This window comes from Oenanthe melanoleuca, chromosome 14 (genome assembly GCF_029582105.1).
Source record: "Oenanthe melanoleuca isolate GR-GAL-2019-014 chromosome 14, OMel1.0, whole genome shotgun sequence".
NCBI classification, from domain to species: domain Eukaryota; kingdom Metazoa; phylum Chordata; class Aves; order Passeriformes; family Muscicapidae; genus Oenanthe; species Oenanthe melanoleuca.
In genome coordinates, this window is record NC_079348.1 from 7,266,103 (window position 1) to 7,286,054 (window position 19,952).

At 43.0% G+C, this 19,952-nt stretch overlaps 1 protein-coding gene across 7 annotated transcripts in view; it reads left to right on the top strand.

Annotated features, from left to right (window-relative positions):
• EPN2 (epsin 2) overlaps window positions 1-19,952 on the top strand; it is a 54,656-nt gene that overhangs the window by 29,383 nt on the left and 5,321 nt on the right. For 4 of the 7 annotated variants that reach the window (XM_056502970.1, XM_056502969.1, XM_056502971.1 and 1 more), the window contains 7 exons: window positions 1,910-2,683; window positions 11,534-11,646; window positions 12,941-13,033; window positions 13,309-13,474; window positions 15,952-16,125; window positions 17,608-17,700; window positions 18,532-18,747. In XM_056502970.1, the coding sequence (XP_056358945.1) occupies window positions 2,089-2,683; window positions 11,534-11,646; window positions 12,941-13,033; window positions 13,309-13,474; window positions 15,952-16,125; window positions 17,608-17,700; window positions 18,532-18,747 (1,450 nt within the window). In that variant the 5' untranslated portion in view covers window positions 1,910-2,088. The remainder of the gene's footprint in view (window positions 1-1,909; window positions 2,684-11,533; window positions 11,647-12,940; window positions 13,034-13,308; window positions 13,475-15,951; window positions 16,126-17,607; window positions 17,701-18,531; window positions 18,748-19,952) is intronic. The other 3 variants (XM_056502973.1, XM_056502975.1, XM_056502974.1) reach the window with 1 other exon arrangement.

The following is a 19,952-nucleotide window of genomic DNA, read 5'->3' on the forward strand; positions in this document are numbered from 1 at the left end:
ATTTTTGCTGCCAAATCTGTAATGCAGAGTCCTGGGAATTGTGTGTATCCCAAGAAATGGGAGTGTAATCTGTGCATGGAAAGACCACAGGGATGATGGAAATATAGAAGAGCTTTTAAATAGCCTGAATTTCAGAAGGACTTGGCCAATTCCTGTTCTCTTGGGTTTGATTTTTCATGGAATTCTCTGCTTTTCTGGTTGAAAAATCTCAGTTTTTATAGGGGGATTGGATTTTTCTGCTTGGGGATCTCTATAATCATCAGGATTGTGTCCATGATTCCCCTGGCACTTGGATCTGTGCTGCCTCCAGCTGCAGGAGCTCCTGCAGCCTGCTCCCAGTCCAGTGTGACCTTCCAGAGCCCTGGATAACTTTGCTGGGAACTTGACTTAACCCATTCTTGGCAAAAAGAAATGGTTTAGGCTTAAATAAGATTTACCTTGTGCTTTTTCTGTTTAATTTTTATTGTTTCCTCACCTTTTACAAGTCAAGCATTAGAGAGGGATCACAGGGGCAGGTGAGCCAACAGATCTGGGCAGTGCAAAATTCCAAAATGTTTGTGTAGGATCAACATTTTCAAATTAAACGTCCCAGTAGATGTCCCTTTTTATTCTGTTGCTATTAGCCATCTCCTCTCCTACAGCTGGTTCTAAATATTGGGGACAACACCAGGGGGTTGCAGTTTACCTAAGTTTAGTGTCAGTCTCATTCAAATTTGATCTTCCATCATGTCATAAGAAGTTTCTATTCTGCCAAAAATCAACTTTAGTGGAAGAAAATCAAATAAAAGAACTCTTTATGTGTGCTCTCTGGTAGTTTAACCTGCCCAGAAAGGTTTCCAAGGAAGGGAATTTGTCTTTATGCAAAAAAACCCAAACATTACAGACCTGTGCTGACTGTAGTAATTTGAAGAATGATAACAATGTTAGGCTTGAAATCTGTGCTTTCCTTGTCTCCAGTGTCTCTGTAGGGGATGGGGTTGGTTCTTGGGAGTTTGGAGGAACATTAAAGCACATCTGGAATGGGCATCTCTGAGTGTGAGCAGCCCAGCTGCAGAGTCCTGCTCAGTGTTTGTGCCACTGGCTCTCAGGGCTGCTCTGTGTTAATGGAATGGCCAATCTGCCAGTTTGCTCAAGTAATTTATTCCAAAGCTTAATAGGCCTCTGTTTACTTGAAACAGTGACCTTAACTAAAGAACTGACACAGCTTTCCAGCTCCACAGCTTGTCCTTGCCTTTTCTTGCCAGTCATTTTGGCTTTACAATTCCATTCTCATAGAATTAAAAATTCTTTGGTGCTGTGTGGAAGACACACAGAGCAGAAAGTGTGGATCTGCTGAGTGTTGTCAAATGAACAAAGTAAATGCATTTGGGGGGAAAAAAATATTCCTCCTAATCTGCTTATCATGAAAGGTCACCTTGAGTTGAGTGTGTTGGGCCACAGGATCTCTGCCCTGAGACTGAGAGGGCTTTAAACTTACCCAGGGTTTCAGAAGTGGCTTGGTTGATTTTTAGGAAGTTTGCTCGTTCTCTGTGGATGTAGATTCCTTCTGTTAGAGGGCTGCTGAACATTGGATTTCTCTTGTGGTTTCATCTGAGTTCTGTAATTAAAAGTTCCAGGTAGGTTTTGCTTTGGAAACAAAGTCTCAAGGTTGAACTTTGTTTCTGGTTTGCTTTTAAAATTTTGCCTTTGTATCAGCATGGTTGTCTTCTTGCTTTTGTTTTGCTCAGCACTTCAGGGTTTTAATCTAAAATGTTTAATGTGACTCGTGAGGAGAACAAGTTGTTATCAAAATCAGAAGAAATTCAAGGAGGAAAAAATTAATCTAGGAGAATTTCTCCCAAGTGTGGCTCGCTGGCTGTGCAGAACAATCAGACACCACTAACCTGCTTTGTTTTCTTTCCTCACTCAGGTCATGATTTTCATTTTCTCGTGTCATTCTCTTGAGGAGAGGAAATGATTGTAGTGGAACGTGTCACAAATACGCCACTGCTACGGAGCCTTCGCAGTTCAGAAACGTTCCTGGAAGAGCAAATTTAGCCCTTTGCTGTTTGTGTTCTGCAATCTGTCTTGGTAAAAAGGGAAATAAAAATGACGACTTCGTCTATCAGACGGCAGATGAAGAACATTGTGAACAATTACTCAGAGGCCGAAATCAAAGTTCGGGAAGCGACCTCGAATGACCCCTGGGGTCCTTCCAGTTCGTTGATGACTGAAATAGCAGATCTGACCTACAATGTTGTGGCCTTTTCTGAAATTATGAGCATGATCTGGAAACGACTGAATGACCACGGCAAGAACTGGCGACACGTCTACAAGGCCCTCACTCTCTTAGATTACCTGATTAAAACTGGGTCCGAGAGGGTGGCCCAGCAGTGTAAAGAGAATATTTTTGCTATCCAGACATTGAAAGATTTTCAGTACATCGATCGAGATGGGAAAGACCAGGGCATCAACGTGAGGGAGAAATCCAAGCAGCTGGTGTCCCTGCTGAAGGACGACGAGCGCCTCAAGACAGAGAGGGCCCAAGCTCTGAAGACCAAAGAACGCATGGCTCAGGTGGCCACTGGCGTGGGCAGCAACCAGATCACCTTTGGCCGAGGCTCCAGCCAGCCCAACCTGTCCACCAGCTACTCAGAGCAGGAGTATGGCAAGTCTGGAGGGTCCCCAGCATCCTACCATGGCTGTAAGTACAGGCAAACCCATCCCAAAGGGTTAATGCCTTGCTTTGGAGGGGTGCTGCTGCAGTGAGTGGTGCCTTTGGGAGAGTGCAAATGCTGCCTGCAGGGAGATCTGGGGTCTCTGTGGATCTGCTCCCTGCTGTTGATGTCTCTGCAGATGCCTGGGTAAATATTTGCTTTGGAGAGGATGTGTGTAGTGATGGAAATCGATTTTAAAAGCCCTTGTTTACTGTCAGTTCCAAAGGTAGTGCTGCCAGGCTGCTCTTGTGAGCTGTCCCAGTGTTTGCTGTGATGGGGAGGGTGTGAAGGGCTTTTTCTGTTTGTTTCTGGTTTTAAAAGGAGTGCTTGAAGATGTGTTCTTTTTGTTCAGGATGGAATCATAGGATGGCTTGGGCTGGGAGGGAATATAAACTCAATTTAATGAGCTCACTCCACTCCCATACCATGGGCAGGGACACCTTCCACTATCCAGGTTGCTCCAAATTTCATCCAACCTGATCTTGGATTAAGAATAAATAAGAAATACAGAATATTTCCTGAATCAGTTTGCTACTTTATGCTGTTCCTATTGTATTTTGGCAACAATGCTGCTGTTCAATTTCCTTCATTGATTACTCAGCAGTTCTTGGAGGAGGAGTGCTTTGGATCTGTATTTAAACATTTATATTCTCAGTATTTGGTGAGTGTCTGTACCAAATACTAAATACTATACTTCATTCTTAAAAAATGAATACAGTGATGTGGGAAGAGCAAATTCTTTCCATCACTGCTTGGTGGGGCTCCATGTCATGTCAGGAAGAAGCCTGATTTGGCACTAAATCCTCCTTAATGTAAGTAATGATCTGATGAAAGCTGCTTTGGCTGGAATGTCAGTGGTTGTGGTCTAATTCTGAAGGAAAATCTTTTCTTTAAATGAGTGTTCAGAGTGTGTGGAGGGTTCTGACTGAGCCAGGGTGCAGGAACCACTGATCACCAGCTTTAGGAATCTGAAGTTTGTCACGTCCTGTCTCCCAAAGTGCTTCTTAAATCATAAATCTGTGAGCGGGGTCAGCCCTGCTGACATTTGCAGGAGGAGATAGCAGGAAAATCAAACCAGGATTGAGAAAATCTCTATTTAAAGCTCTGGAGACAAGCAGAAAAAATTATTTCCAAAAGGACATATTTTTAGGGTAGAGGGTACAAAAAATATGAGTGAAGGTTTCCAGGTATGAGAATTTTTGATCTTGGCTTTTAATTAGCAGTAGAATAACAAATATCTTAATTTGCTTGTAATAATTATTATTTTTCTATATTTATATAGTTTTTCTATAATAACCATGCTTGAGCACTGTGAATTTTTAAAGAAAAACAACATTTTTCCTATTCAAATCTCTAAATTGTTGTTGACTACAACAAAAATTCTTAATTTATAGGTGGCTTGAAATATTGATTATAACTTGGGCTGGTGGGCTGAAATAAGTGACTGAGGTATGCTGAGCACACCTTGGGTTTCACTGGGTTATTGCTCCACCAGTCCCAACTTTAATTAGTGCCTGGAACTATTGTTTGGAATCTTAAATGCTACCAGAGGCTCCAAACTATTCCTCCCAGCAGGGCTGAGCAATGCAGGGCGTGTTCCTCAATTGTTCCTTGGATGCTTTAGGAATTTTGATGGCAGAAGCAGCAGAGTTTGGCTGTTCCCTCAATATTCCAAGTGTGCATTCACTGCTCCCACTTCCCTCTGTGTGTCCTGTGGCAGGATTGCTTTGGAGGTAAAGATTCCTTAAGCTTTTTTTTGTTTCCCTCACCCCCTAAGAAGCTTTAGAAATTTCAGGCTTTTTTCTCCTTCCTACCCCTCTGTTCCAACTCTCCTGGATTTTTTTTTTTTTTTTTACTTTGGATCAGCAGAAATCCAGGTGGCTGTCACTTTGTCTATTTTGAGATTGTAATGTGTTTTTTGTCTGGTTTAATTGAGTGGAGCAAAGCAATCCAGCACCTTCCAGAACAGCTGTGCTAAGTCCTTCTGATATTGGGAAATTGGGAAGAGCTTTATCCCAGGAAACAAGGAAGGAGTTTTATTAAAATCCAGACATTTAATCTGTTACATAAATGTAGGGTTATTCCTGTGCCTGCTAAATTTGATGGAAAAGATGCTTTTCATTATTTAAAGTGAAAGAGATTGTATCCATTGTGTGTTCTTTTTTTTTTTTTTTTTAATTATACCCTTCTTTTGTGCTGAAAATCTGGATTCAGAAAAAAAAAAAAAAATCAGTAAAAGGAATGAAATTCTGCATCACTCCTGGGAAATACTCCTCTTAGAACATCCCTAAGATGCTGTTGCTGCTCTGTATATTCTGGCAGAATTCTCTTTCATTCCTCTGAGCCTTTGAAGAAGAGATCAGAGACATTTAGATTTGCCTCTTCAAAATGTCCAGCCACCCTCTTCACTAAATGTTCAGCATGTCTGCTTAGCAAGAAAATAGAAATAAAGTTTGGGAGAGTGGCAGAGCCTTTTTGCCAACACCACCACAGGAAATGTTTCATCCCTCAGTGGTTTGCTGTCAGCACCTTTTACTCCTGGTCCTTCTAGGCACGATGGGTGGGGGTTGCAGAATTCATTCCCCTTGCTTGGAGAGTTTATGTTGGGTTATAAAATCTCATTTTTAGTCCCTTCTTGCAGAAAAAAAGAGCTGAAAGAGTTTGGTAGTTCCTGCAGGACAACTTCTAGTGGATAATGGGCTACTGGATTGGGTGTGAGGGGTCTTTGCCCTCTCCTTCCAGGGACTAAAAATGCAATTTTGGTTAAATCAGTGAAGCCTGTTTGGGTCAATTTGTTGAGAATGTTGGATCATGTGCACTGCACAGCCAGCACTGACTGAATTCTGCTCAAACTCCTCTTTTCCAGCTTCCCAACCTGTGTAGGTTTGCATGGGAACAATTGGATTTTTGCTCCATGTTGAGCCACAAGGGGTTTTCTTAAAGCATTGCTGGTTTTTGTGTCCCAGATCCATCCTGTGTAACAAAATAAAAGCAATATTGATACCCTGTGTAATGTGAGAGAATTCAATATGGAAAAGGATCTCTTGATTGATGTCCAATCATCTCTCACTGCTGCAGGCAAATAAGGATATTTTCCCCTGTTTCCTTGTGAATATTTTCATTTCATCTCTAAAAATCCTTTAGAAACTGTGCAAAATGAAATGGTGCAACTTGATAGTTTTTAATAAAATCCTTTCCCCCAAAGCTTTGCCTTAATGATTTTGTTGGCCCTGAAGATCTCTGTGCTTGGATAATTCCAGGGAGCACATTATGACTTGTGAATTATAAAAGTATTTGTGGGATTTTTTTTCTACCCAGTCTCATAACCTGAAAAGGGAGGCCAAAAGAGATACTCAAAAGCAAAAAGCAAAAATAAAGCTTCTCCTAACCTCCATCTTGTCAGCAATTTCTGACATACTAGGAACAATTGGCTTTATTTTCCCTCTTTAAACAATTAATGCTCAGATTAGGAGCATTATAATTATATTATAATTAATATATTAAATATTCCATGACAAAATGTATAATTTGGATTTATTTTGGAAAATGTGCCAATTCTGTAGAGTTGCTTCAAATCTGATAACAGGTTTTATTTCACCTTAAGGAAATATTCTTGTGTGGTGCTGAAATTAAACCAACTGGGGAGAGGAAGGGATAGAAGATGGATATTTAAAATCTTTTGGAGCAATATTCCCTCACTCCTAATCTGCCTCTGGGTCTAAATAACTGGGTTTTTGCCTGACATTTGTCACCCAGTTTCAAAAACTTCAGCCTCTTGTTCCTGGCCTTGTTTCATCTCCAGCTGCCAGTGACCACTTAAATAGGATTCTGGATTTATGGCTGCATGAGGAAAAGTAGGATGTTCTTAATTTAGACCTCTTAAGCCTGAGCTGGGATGCTGCTCCCAGCCTGGCAAACACGGGTGGTGTTTTAAAACCAGGTTTACTGAGGCCACACTTTTTAGGAGATCAAATCCTGTTATGCCCAAGCTGAGGCATCCAGGTGTTATTTTTGGGTTGTGTCCACATCCTTCCCTTTTTCCCTGTGCTGCAGGAGGATCTGGGAAGCAGGGATGGGATAATGGGATGATGGGATGGGATAATGGGATGGGGTGGGATTGGGTGGGATTGGATGGATGGATGGATGGATGGATGGATGGATGGATGGATGGATGGATGGATGGATGCCCTAATTTCAGTGGCACAAACTCAGCTCAGTGTGACCTGACTTCAGCAGCACTGCCCGAGCTGGGCTCAGCTTGGCTTGCTGTGCTCAGAGCCTGCTGGAGAGATGTTGAAAGATGCCCTGGGAAGGGCTTTTATGGATCTTGGAAAATGCCAAGTCTTTAACCTGAACCTGGAAAAATTCTGGGAGCAATTTGCTGTAGCTGAATTAATGAGTTTAATATTTCCAGTGATTATTCACGTTAAATTGAAAAGTTGTTATTTAAAACCAGTTTTGTGAAGCCTCAGCAAGTTTGTGTTCACTCATCTGTTTTGGTTTTGTCTCCCCTTTTGCTTGGAGTAGAAAATAATTCAAAGGAATTGTTTTTTTGGGTTTGACACAATAGGAAATTTATGAAATCCAGAATGGTTTGGGTTGGAAGGGACCTTGAAGCTTATCTTGTCCCAACCCCCTGCTGTGGGACACTTCCACTATCCCAGGTTGCTCCAGCCTTGAACATTCCAGAGATGTGGCAGCCACAGCTTCTCTGGGCACCCTGTTCCATTCAGACCACTCCTGTTTTTAGAGGGTTTGGTTTTTATTTGATAATTATTTCTTTAATAATGTGTCCTGCATCCCTGCAGGTTGGAACACGTCCCTGCCCTTCCATCCTAGTCAGGGAGTATAGGAAATATCACCCAGCAGTGAATCTGGCTGAGCAGTGTGGAGAATTCCTGGAGTTTGAGGTGTTGAAGGAATGTGGCAGACTCCTGTCAGATGTCATTTGACAGCTTGATTAAATCCTCTCATCGTACATTTATTTTTCTGGTGCTGAGAGTGAAGGTGGGAGGTGCCACTGGTGTATCCAGACTTTGTAGTGACACTGAATTATCCAACTGTGTCCATTCCCACGGGTGTAGGGATCACCTGAGAGGAAAATGCTCCCAACAAAACAAACCTGAAGGATTTGTTGAGTGTTAAATTTATTTCAGAAGCTCTCAGTCTGCTCAGTGCAATCAGAATCCTGCAGGAAGGCTGAGCAGCTCCACCTTGTCACATTCATCAGTGTTATCAACTCTCTTCTTGTACCTGAAAGATTCCTGCATTCCCAGGGGAAAGGTGGATTTCACAATTCCTTCTAGATTAAGCAGCTTGCACTTGCCTTTCCATCATTTGGCTGTTTAAAATTATCCCATCTTTATTTGAGTGGTCTTTCACTGGAACACTGACAGATGAGATCTTTGCCTGCTTCCCAAATGAATTGCTGTTGGTTTCTGAGTCCTTACCTTGATATTATCTCAATTTTTCAAGTCACTTTTGGTGAGGAAACAGCTTTTCCTTCTGAACAAATGACTAAGAGATGAATTTTCTTCTTCAGAACTCCACCTGCAAATTAGAAGCCTGACACAAAGGAAAACCCCAGAAACAACAAAACCAGCCCCGAAAGAAAAACCCCAGAAATAACAAAACCAGCCCCAAAACCCAAGCACAGGATTCTGAATGAAAATACATTCTGATTTTTATTATTAATGCAGGCTCTGCTCTCTGTGTCCTGTATTTCACTTTCACTCAGCCAGATCTATAACCAGCTACAGAGGCCTTTTAATAGAGCCAAAATATAGGAAATTATCAATAGCTGTGTCTGGGAGCTGGCCTGGCCAGGCACAGATGGTGCAGCAGAATCCCTCTTTAGTGATTAACTCAGCCTCCAGATGATTTCCTTGAGCAGCCAGCCCTGTGCTGCCTGCAGGAACAGAATCCCAGAAATTTGCTCCTGGGCAGCCTGGAGGGACTGGGATCTCCAAATTCCCAGAAGAGCAGGGCTTAGCAGGTCAGAATTGATCTGTTGAGTCCCACTTACATAAACATTGAGTTAATTGTCATGTGCTGGGGATAAGGGATGCTTTGTGTGGCACCACCCTGTTCCTAAGGCCATAACCTTTCTGCTGGATCCTGGGAATTCTGACCTTAGAGCATGATGAGGCCCATATGGAAGGGAATCTCAGATAAAACTTGTCAGGTTACTCTCAAGAGCAGTGTTTTGAATTTCCTTTAATCCTTTATTTAAAAAAAAAAAAAAAAAAAAGTTCTGGCATCTCTTTAATGTGGATGGTTTTATAACACTGCAGAGCTTACATGGGAAACAGCAACATTCTTATAGTTTGTTTTTTTATTGAGGCCTAAGAACTTCAAATGGACATTTTACCCTGGAAATACCTTTTAGAGTTAATGAAAGCAAGTAGAAAAAATTGAAGGAATAATGTGTGTGTGTGTGTGTGTGTGTGTGTGTGTGTGAGCCTGTGTTACCCATGTGGGGATCCTAGAGCTGCTGCTGCTGGGATCTGCTGGGAGCTCATGGAGCTCCCTGCCAAAGCCAAGCCAAGCCCTTGCCATGCTCAGCTGGGAGTGGAGAGCCAGGAAAAGGCTCAGAGTGGGATGCAATCCCTGCTTTTTCCAGCTTTTCCAGGCAGGAATGTACTGGGCAATGTTCAGCAAGTCCTTTGTGTGGAAACTGGGAGGAAGAGCAATGGAATTGAGCCCATTTTGCATCATTTTAATTTTAATGTCATTCTGCCATCAGGTTCCTGGTGGTTGTGGGATGCAGTGATGTGAGCAGAGATGGAGAAGCTGGGATGCAGGAAATGCAGGAAATCCCATTTCCCTCCCCAGTTAAAAGCCCAGCAGAGCAGAAGGTTGCTCCCTGCTCCTAGCCCAGGTGCCATCTGTTCTCAGGTGCTCTGCTGCTGTCCCATTTGTCCCAGGCTCTGTTTTTAAACCAGTTAGGATTCTTTCCTTCTCTAATCCCTGCTGCAAAACTGCTCTTCTCCATCTGGATCTCAAATCTATTCATGGCCAGTTTTTATACCATGAATTCTTGTCCCTATCTCTGAAATAGTTTTTCTCTCTCTGCTATTTGCAAGCCTGAGGTATTTAACAGCTCAATGTTCTTCTGGCAAAGATAAACAGAAAACATTCTCTGGGCTCCAGAGGGAAGTGTTTCCACCTCCATCCTGGTTTAAAATCATCCATTTTGGATTAGAATGATTAGAATTAATGCTAATTTATTATCTGTATTAGATGAGTGGCTGGGAATTATCACATGCTTTAATCATCATATTTTTAATATAATATATTGGAGAGCCTGGCAGTGACTGTTGGAGCAGTAAGTACTCATCAACCATGCTAAATTTAATTATTTTATGTGAGAAAGTTTGAAGAAGTAATAGAATTGAGCTATGAGTAGCATCTTAATTGAAGTAAGGTTGGCTTGAGAGCTTCAGGATCAGCACAAGGTGGGTGATAAATTAATTTAAATTAATCTGCTTTAGAAGCAGATAGGGTGGGATGGCACCTCAGGGTGTGGTGGAAAGAGGAAAGGTCATTCCTTTTTTATGGAGAGTCCCCTTCCTTCTGGCCTGCTGGATGAGAAAGTTCCACTTGTTTTGTGATGTCATTTTGGCCTGAAACTTAAGGAGGGAGAGACAAGACTGGGAAATGTTTGGAGCATTAAAGTAGTGATGAAAAAGTGGTTTTCAAACTTGAGTTTGGCAGTCTCATTTTCACATGCCCAGCTGACCTGGTAGGGAGAAACTTGATTTCTTTGAGTTTGACACATGGTTTGAAACATTCAATTAAATGTATTAAATGTCAGTATATATTTTGCCCAACTAATCATTATTCTAGCCACTAAATACAAACTTCCTTGCCAAAGTGAGATAAAATTCCTGTGTGAATGATTTGGGTGCTAAAGAATTGTCTGAGAGAGAGTGAGCACAAAATTGTTTAATTACTGTAGAGTGCTAAACCTGCTAGTGGTGTAAGATGGGAATTTCAGTGCTCCTGGAGAGAAAACATTAAAAGATGGTTTGTGTGTTGAGAAATTGGATATTTTAGATGTCAAGGTTGACCCTTCCTTGAAGAGGAGGGGAGGAAATACCCCCAAAAAAACCCAACCAACCCCAGAAACCATCCCACACACCCAACCCATTTACCAAACTCTTCTTTAGCAGAGAATGATCCTGTATTTGTGTAAATTTGGAGTCTGAATAGCTGGTTTGTTTATCCCCACGCCTGTTCAGCAGTTAAGAATAGTTCTTTATCTTCCCATTAAGACTGTATTATTTTACAGAAAAGTGGGTGGTATCCAGTTTTACCCTGATATTGGCCCTCTCCCAGCAGATCCCTACTGATTCTGGAAGATGTAAGAAATACCCACAAATATTTCCTCCAACAATAAATTCTGTACATTTTAAAGTCAGGAGCTCTGATACACTCAGGATATATCCAGCATGAGGTGGGGGTACTTCTTGATACCACAGCCCCATAAAAAAACTTCTATTTTCCAGGAATATTTTACATTAAACAGCTGAACACATCCTGGGGTTATTTGGGCTATTCCTGTGTGCTCCAGAAGGGTTTGGGAAGATGGGATGGGATGGGATGGGATGGGATGGGATGGGATGGGATGGGATGGGATGGGATGGGATGGGATGGGATGGGATGGGATGGGATGGGATGGGAGCTAAATTATCCTCACCCTTGGCAGGAGCTTCATCTCTTGACCGCGCGGGAGCTTTGAGACCAAAGATGAGAAAATGGGGTGCAGGAAGCAAGCCTGACCCTTTTTTTTGCTGTTTGCTGTGCTGAAAGTGCTGGATTTTGTCTCCCAACAGCAACATCCCCTCGAGTGTCCTCGGAGCTGGAGCAGGCACGGCCCCAGACGAGCGGGGAGGAGGAGCTGCAGCTGCAGCTGGCGCTGGCCATGAGCCGGGAGGTGGCGGAGCAGGTCGGTGCCCGTGTAGGTTTTCCAAAATTGTCCAGTTGCTTGGAGAGTTCACATTTCAACCTGGTTTGTTTGGTTTTTTTAAATTATTATTTTCAGTGGCAGCTTGGCTTTGTTGCAGGTGTGTGGGTTTTTTTTTTTTTATTATTGTTGTTCTTTAAATCTTTTTAAAGTAACTTCAGCCTCCGAGCTGTTGAGACTAGTGGAAGATGACAGTCACTTTGTGAGAAGACTTTGTGTGGGAGGATGTTAATCATCACATTACTGAAGATGTTTTTTCAGTTAGGAAGAGCTGAAAACATGACTGGTCCTGAAAAGCTTCATTAATGTCAGTGGATTCTGATTCCTGTGGAATTTGGAACGGTCTGTTCATTTGGTGGGAGTTTCTGGAACAGGAGGGTGACCTGACACAAAGTACCAGAATATATTAAAAAACTTGGTTTAAAGGAAATTGACTCCTAATCTATCACCTGGGTTATGTTACTGTGCTAGTTCTTAGGAGATTCATTCTGAATTTTGAGTAAATTTTGATAAAATGGCTGCATTTTAATATATAACAAAGTCAAATCTCAGCTCTGAGTAAAAATTCAAGCCATACTGTGTGCCTGTAATATTTTAGAGGCTTCCTCTGACAATTTAGTTTACAGCTTTATATTAAACATGAGTGCTTGGAAACGGAAACTATCACCCAGTAAACTTCATCATTATTGGGCAATAAAGGGAATGAAAATATAAATCAGAATCTAAACATTTGAAGTAGCTTCAAAAATGACAAGCTGGGGGATTAGTCAACTTCTGAGAGACATGATGCAAACAAAGATATTTAAAGGAGTTGAATGTGGCATAAACATTGTAGTTACAGATGTTTAAACCTTCAGATTACACATGGAGTTGGCAAGACTTGATTCCCTTGGTGGATCTTGCACCAGCGTGGAGGGAAGTGAACAAAAGCCAGGGAAATTTAAGTTTAGCTCCCTACAACCCTCAGTAGTGATTTGAATGCTGAAAAAGCATTATGCTGATTGAAAAATGAGTTGTTCACTTGAATTTTGGAAGGAATAAAACACCACCAGGGTAAATCCCCACCAGCAAACTGGCTGTTGTCATGACCACAGGGTCAGGGTGCTCCCGAGGCGAGAATCACAGGAAAACTCCTTTCCCTCATTTGTGCTCTGTGACAATTCCAGCCCAAAACCATCCCCCTGTGGAGCACAGGGTGGCAGGGCTGGAGCCCTGCAGGGAGCAGCAGCGCAGAGCAGCTCATGGTTTCTATCACCAGTGTTGATTTCCTTTGCAGGAGGAGCGCCTCAGACGCGGAGATGATCTGAGATTACAGATGGCTCTGGAGGAGAGTCGCAGAGACACAATTAAAATTCCCAAAAAGAAGGAGGTAGTGCCTTCGCCTAAGAAATTCCTGGTTTTGCTGCCAAAAGCTGAGATACAGTAACACAAACTTAGCTTAATTCTGAGCTCTTTTATGCTTTTGGGTTTGCTTTGTTGTGTAGCTTAAAGCTTCTTCCACGCGGGTTAAATTTGGAACTAGTCAATGCAGGCGTGTAAAAGGAAAAAAAAAAAAAAAAATAATAATTGCTTCTTCACTCTCATGGGTTTGTACTTCAAGCTGCCAACGCTCTTGAGTAAAGCTCAGCTTTTTCCTGCCCTCAGCACACCACTCTGTTGGACCTGATGGATGCCCTGCCCTCCTCGGCACCGGCCCCACCCAAAAGCGAGCCCTGGGGACCTCCTGCTGCTGCTGCTGCTGCCAACCAGACAGATCCCTGGGGAGGATCCACAGCTGCAGCCCCTGCCTCTGACCCCTGGCAATCATTTGGTAAGAGCAAACTGCCAGGAACAATGGGGTTTTGAAGGTTTTGCTTCTTAACCTGGAGCTTTCCAAGGTTTCTCAATGTCCAGTTTGTGTACGGGTCCATTTTCATTCATTCCACTCAAGCAGAAACAAACCAATAGCAACTGCATTTTAATAATAAAATTAATAATACATTTTTTAAGCAGCTAGGTTTTTGTGGGTGTAGTTTGAATCCTAAGGAAGAGGAGAGTGGCACTTCTGTTGTCTTTACAGCAGAACTTGTCCAACTTGTGTCTCACTGCTGCTTGTATCCATTGCCATGGGTTTAGATTGTTCCTAGAATTTAGTCTGATATTAAGGCAGGGTGCTGAGCTTAGGAAAGCCATCAGTCTGATTTATTTTTTTAATTGCCCCTAGAGAATTGGGATGTGTTTGTGTATGGACAGAACAAAAAGGATTAAATTACTAAAATAAAGATTTTTATAGCAGATAAAAAAAAAATCAGTTTACCATTTAAAATATTTACTGTTCCATAGGATTTTGATGCTGAATCCATGGAATATTTCTGAAGAGAAAGATTCAGTGTTTCACATTTTAAAGAGGAACTAAGCCAAATTTTTGTGGTTTTTTGTGTGGTGTGGTGAGCTGGTGTCTGGGTCAGCCACAGCCTGTCCAAGGAGTTACTCCTTTGATAAGGAAGTGGATGATTCCTCACAGTGTTACACTTGGAACTGGAGCTGGATCCGTTTTTTGTTGGAATTTTTGATTTTTTTTAAAGAGCAGAGAGTTTCTGTGCAAACAGAAGCTTTCCATGAAGATTGACAGCTTTGTTTTATCAGTTCTGCTTTGGGCTGGTGATTCTACAACCTCTGCTCTTAAATGCTTCGAAGTCATTTGCATTCCACACACCACCATCAGCTTCCTGATGGAAAATTGGAAGTTTAATAATGAAATGCCTTGTTTGGGGCTTTTTTATCTGTTCATGATGGCATTAAAGGCACCTACAGAGCTCCTGCCAGGTCATCATTCCAAGTGTCACCTGTGTTTTTTGGTGATAAGAATTGAGAAAAAGCCCAAATTTTTGGCCCTAAAGCCATTCAGTTTATTTTTCTAAGCAACCAAGATCCTCCTTCCTCAGATCCTGCCTGATGTGTCACCCTCTGACAGATTTTCCTTGTACCAGTTCCAGCTCTAGCATTTCCTTGGTCCTTCCCAACTTTTCTTACACCACAGCACAAGCCCTGCTTCCAGCCTGTTGGATTCTCCCAGGGATAGTCTTAGAGATACAAATTTATGCATTTGCTGGTTAAAAAAATGACTCAATAAACTGCATTTCCCAAATCCTGCCAGTGCTGTGGTGGTTCAGTGGAGCTGATGGAAGCTCTGGGTTGGGATTTTCCTGAGTGCTCTCATTTCGTGTGCTGCCTTTTGGAAAAAGAAGGACATTTTGGGAAGCTGCTGTTGATGGGAAATGCTGTCATGAGTGTGGCCTTGCTCCTAACTCAGCACTGGGGGCAGATGAAGGAAATGGGAGTACTGGTGTGGGAATAATGGGGCTTCCTTGGAGAGTTTTGGCATTTCCTGCTCCGGAGCTGTAGCGACCACGTGGCTGCTGATGAAACAAAACCCAAAATTCCAGCTGGAATTTGTGCCACTGTGTGCAGCATTCAGTTGATTTACAGGAATATTGGGATGCCAGGGGGGGTTGAATGGAGTTTTGAAAGCTAAAATAATTCTCAGTTGTAATTTGAAACCCACAGGATATTAAAGGTAAGAGTTGTTGCATGTGGGTGATTCCATCCTGCTCTCTTGGGTTATAAAATCCTCACTTGGGAATTAAACCTTTGGTGATTGAATTTGTAGGAATGAGGAGTTGTCAGCATCTTCCAGTTAAAATGAGAACCCTGAATATTACAAGCATTGGGTTAAAAAAATAAAGGGGTATCAGTGGGCAGCTTAGTGTCAGGAGTGCTTAGAAATGGAATAAAAAAGCACAGCTGGCTCAGGGAAGCTGATTATACTTTTATAAAATAGCAGTGTGGTTAAAAGAGTTGGAAAACATTTCCTTTGAAGCTGACAGATTCCTTTGTCCAAGGGTTAATGTTGTGTATCTCACACCTTTTACCTTTGGGCTTTTTATAAACTCACTTTCCCCGAGTTCATAAATAGACCCTGTGATTTAGGTCACCTCCAGCCAGGGATTGTCACTTGTGGTGGCAAAGTCAGGAACAAAGGCAAGTTTATTTCCTTGTTGGAGCTGCAGGTATTTGTATCCAGGTTCAGAGAGGGGAATTGTTTTTTCCTCTGCCTTGCCCAGAATATCATGGTGCTGTTGTTGTTCAGAGTGTGTGACAAATGCTGGGAGTTGCTGGTGCTGAGCTGCTGCTGCCATTTCTGCTCAGCACTAATTGGGAATGAAGGCTCTGGGAGGAGTCAATCCCAAGGAAAACTTGCCAAAGGGAAGCTGCACTCACTTCTCTTCCTGCTGCTTCTTCTTGCAGGTGCCAAGCCAGCTGCTTCTGTTGACCCTTGGGCAGCACCAGCAGGATCCACAGCTCAGCCTCTGGCCAAAAATGTGGATCCTTGGGCTCCTGCTCAGCCATCTTCTACTGCAGCAAAATCTTCTGTGGATCCTTGGGGATCAGCACCTGCAAACAAACCTCTCTCTACTTCTGGTGAGCAACGGTCTCATCCCATTTCCATCTTATTTGGGTAATGAGGAGAAGTCCAAACGATTTTCTTGCATTGTGTGGTTCAAAGAAGCTCAGCAATTGGCAGAACTGGTCTTCAGAATGAAAGGGACTTGTAATAACCAGCAGGAAAAAGAAATTTAAATGTAATTATTGGGACTTAAAGCTCTGAATTTGTGATGCTGTTTTGTGCTCTGTCCCTTCTACGTCTCCTCCTGGTATTTGTGGCTGCCTGCTGAGCACTTGGGACTGCTGCTGCTCTTGGGTTTTATCTTTAATTAGACAAGGACTTAATTTCTGGCAATGAATGATACTCTAATTTCACCTTCCCTCATGATAAATAGCTCTGCAGATGGATGTGTCTGCAGATGTAGATTGACAGGTTGAGCAGCTTGGAGGAGACTTTTAGAGGTGCAAATGAAGGTTTGTTCCTTCAGACTGAGGGTGTGAAACCTTCCCTGAGCCCTGCTAAAGGTGCTGCTGTAATTATCTGTTCATGCTCTGTAACTAATGCAACCTTGATGAGTCTTAATACCTGGAATTTTCATATTGGCACCGTTGCTAAAAGCATCCAAAATGCATTTTCTGCTTGTCATTCATCCCAGTACACAGCAGACAAAGGAATCTGAGTGCTGCAAAAAGTTGTCTAAGCAGCTTTTCCCTGGGCAAAGGGCAATAAGTGGAGCACTGTGAAATGAGCCTTTAGCTATGGTGGCTCTTTGTTCTTGATAAATATTGTTTTTATATTCAATTTTCACTCTTTCTCTTGGGGTTTGTCATCTTGTGCTCTTCTTGCTTGAAACGTGTTGAAGGTTAAAAGTAAATTAAGAAAACATTTCAGCTAATTAAAAATACCCACACAAACCTTAAAGCTGTACAGGAGTGTGATTGCTGATGATTTAGGTGTGGTTTTTCTGCCTCCAGTTTGAGGTAAGAGCGTGTCCACATTTTGAAGTGATGTTTCATGGACTGCAAGCTCTGGGCGAGTGCTGGTGCTTCAGCTAACGGGGCTTTACCATCTCCACAACCTCTGCTCTGGCATTGCTCCTCCTTTCCACTTGGGAAGCAGAAGTGAAATCATCACTGGTGGTGTTTTCCTCAAGGGCTGCTTAACACTTGATAGTTGAGGCTGTAAATCCACTTCTGTTCTCTCCTTCCACAGCAAGATCTGCTTGTCTCTAATGCAGACACTCAATCAACCAAACCCCAGCATGCTCAGGTGTGCCCTACACTGATCTAAAAGCAAACTGCTCTGATTTAGTTGTTCCATTGTCAAAAAGGACAATTCTGTGACATTCTCCTTCTCCCATCTCCTGACTCAGAGTGGGAGCACTGCCAGCTGCTGCCCTGGAACCTGTGGTGGCTTCTTGGTAACAGGAATGGGTTAGGAATTGCTTCCAGGAGGATCAGCTGTGTGATGCAACTGAAGATGTGTTAATGACAGGGCTGTCTTGTTGTTTTGAACAGGAAGTACATCTTTTGACCTCTTCAGTAATTTGAATGGTACAGTTAAAGATGATTTTTCTGAATTTGACACACTTCGAACTTCCAAAAAGCCAGGTACGAATCAAATTCTTAGCATGTGGCCAGGTTGGGTGACAGTCACAGCAACAGATGTCTCTGTTCTTCAGTTTTATTGGACAAAAAAAATCAGCTTTCACAAAGGGAAGGAAGTGATGATGCAGCAGTAAAAGCTCCTTGTTCACATTGTGGCCTGTGCATGAACTCCTGGGGAATGGGCCTTTTGTAATCCATGGAATTGCACCCTGTGACCTTTTGTGCATTGACCCAGAAATTTGTTGGACTTCTTAATTTCCAATGTCCAGTGTGTTTGGAGCAGGGCTTATGATCAGAGACAGAGCCAGAACCATGCTGACTGAATCTCTTAAATGTGTAAATTGCAGTAGGAAGATGAGAAAATACCTTCTGTGAATACTCTAATTTGTTTTCTCTCTAATCAGTGGTCAGTAAATCAAAACTGCCAGACCCTGTGGGTGCTGTGGTACCATTGCTCTCAGGATGGTTCTGCCTGAAGCACAGCTGGGCTTTTTGAGAAGAAAACCTGGGTGGAATCCAGCTAGGAAGGGCACAGCAGTGGTGTAGGGCCAAGGCTTTGGAGAATCTGTTCCTTGGAGCCTGTGAGTCCCACCTGGAGCAGCAAAGCTGTGGGAATTCCATCAGTAGAGCACTGCAACTCTGACTGTAGCTTCTTCATGCTCTGCTAAAGAACATAGACCTGCTTGCATGCTGAGAGGGTGTAACAGCCTGAAACACTGAGCCCTGACTAACACAAACTTAGCACAAAGCACTTCTGCTCTCACACACTGAGGCTCCTCTCTGCCTGGCTCTGTGCATTAACCAGAAGTTTTGTGTCCCTTTGTGTTGTTGCAGCTGAATCAGGTTCCACTCTGCCGTCTCAGCACAGCGGTACCACGAGTCCTGATCTCTTTGAGTCCCAGCACTCCAGTGGGACATCAGGCAAACAGAGCACGGCCAGGAAAACCCCAGAGTCCTTCCTGGGCCCCAACGCTGCCCTGGTGAACCTGGATTCTCTGGTGTCTAAGCCACCACAGCCTGTTACTTCTCTGAACCCATTCTTGGCACCAGGTTGGTTTCTGCAAAATCCTTCACGTTCTTGTTTGAGCTTTCCCTTCCTGCAGGAAAACTCTGCACAGCTCAGTGCTGCTGGGGTTAAAGGTGGGCGTTTGAAGCTTGGTTTTCTTGGTTACTTCAGCCAACAGATCATGAGCAAGAGCAGGAGGGTCTCAGAGAGGCATCCTGGGCTCACCCAGCACAGGGATAGTTCCTGAAAACACAAGGTCTCTGCTCTTGGTCTGCATCTGAACTTTATTCCAGCAGTTCCTCTTACTCAGAATTATGTGAATTAGAAGGTTTGGGGTTGTTCAATATCCAAACAGGTAAGATTAACATGGGAAGGTGATAGTGGGAGAAGGCTGGAATTGCCCTTTTCCTGGGGCTGCAGCAGGCACAGGAGACCTCTGACTGCAGCCTGAGATCCCAGAGAGCAGACTGCAGGGTAATTCAGTGAGCTGCTGGTTACTGTCTCTTAGGCTGGCACAGTGAGCCAGTTTTGATCTGAAAACACATTCTCAGTGTATTTTGGAAAAAAAAAAAATTGGCTGTTGCAGTTGTCCTGTGAGCTGGGCCTGTTAGAAGTGAGCCCTTGCTTGGAGCAGACTGAAATTGTGACACCAAACGTGTTTTTTGAAAGCTGAATTTGCACTGTTGTTTTCCTATGTTGCTCATAGGGTGAAACACTTGGAAATACTTTTTAAGTATTTATTTTCATCACTCTTCCAATGGAAGAAAAAGTGAATTTATTAAAATCCTTGGGTAGGAAAAAAGCAGTGATTCTGAGCAGTGAATTCTGCAGCCTTGGCAGTGAGCAAGGAGAGAGAGGAAATCTGTGTATCTGCCCTTCCCGGGTACTACAAAAAGTTTGTGAGGGGTCACTGGGCCATCCAAATAATCCTGGGCTTGTAGAGTAAAAGGAATTTGCAGGGCTGGCAGCAATCCAGGGAACCTCAAAGGCTGGGAAAGTTGTGCTCTGCTTTTTCGAGCACCGCTGTAATTCGGAAACAAGTTGTTTACTTTGGGAATTCTTGTCCGAGCTTGGTGCCAGAAACATGAAAATGGAGGTGGCTGCTGAGAGCTTGGAGTAAATGTACAAATCACAGAATCCCAGGATGGTTTGGAAGGGACCTTAAAAGGGCAGGGACACCTTCCACTATCCCAGGCTGCTCCAAGCCCCATCCAGCCTGGACTTGGGCACTCCCAGGGATCCAGGAGCA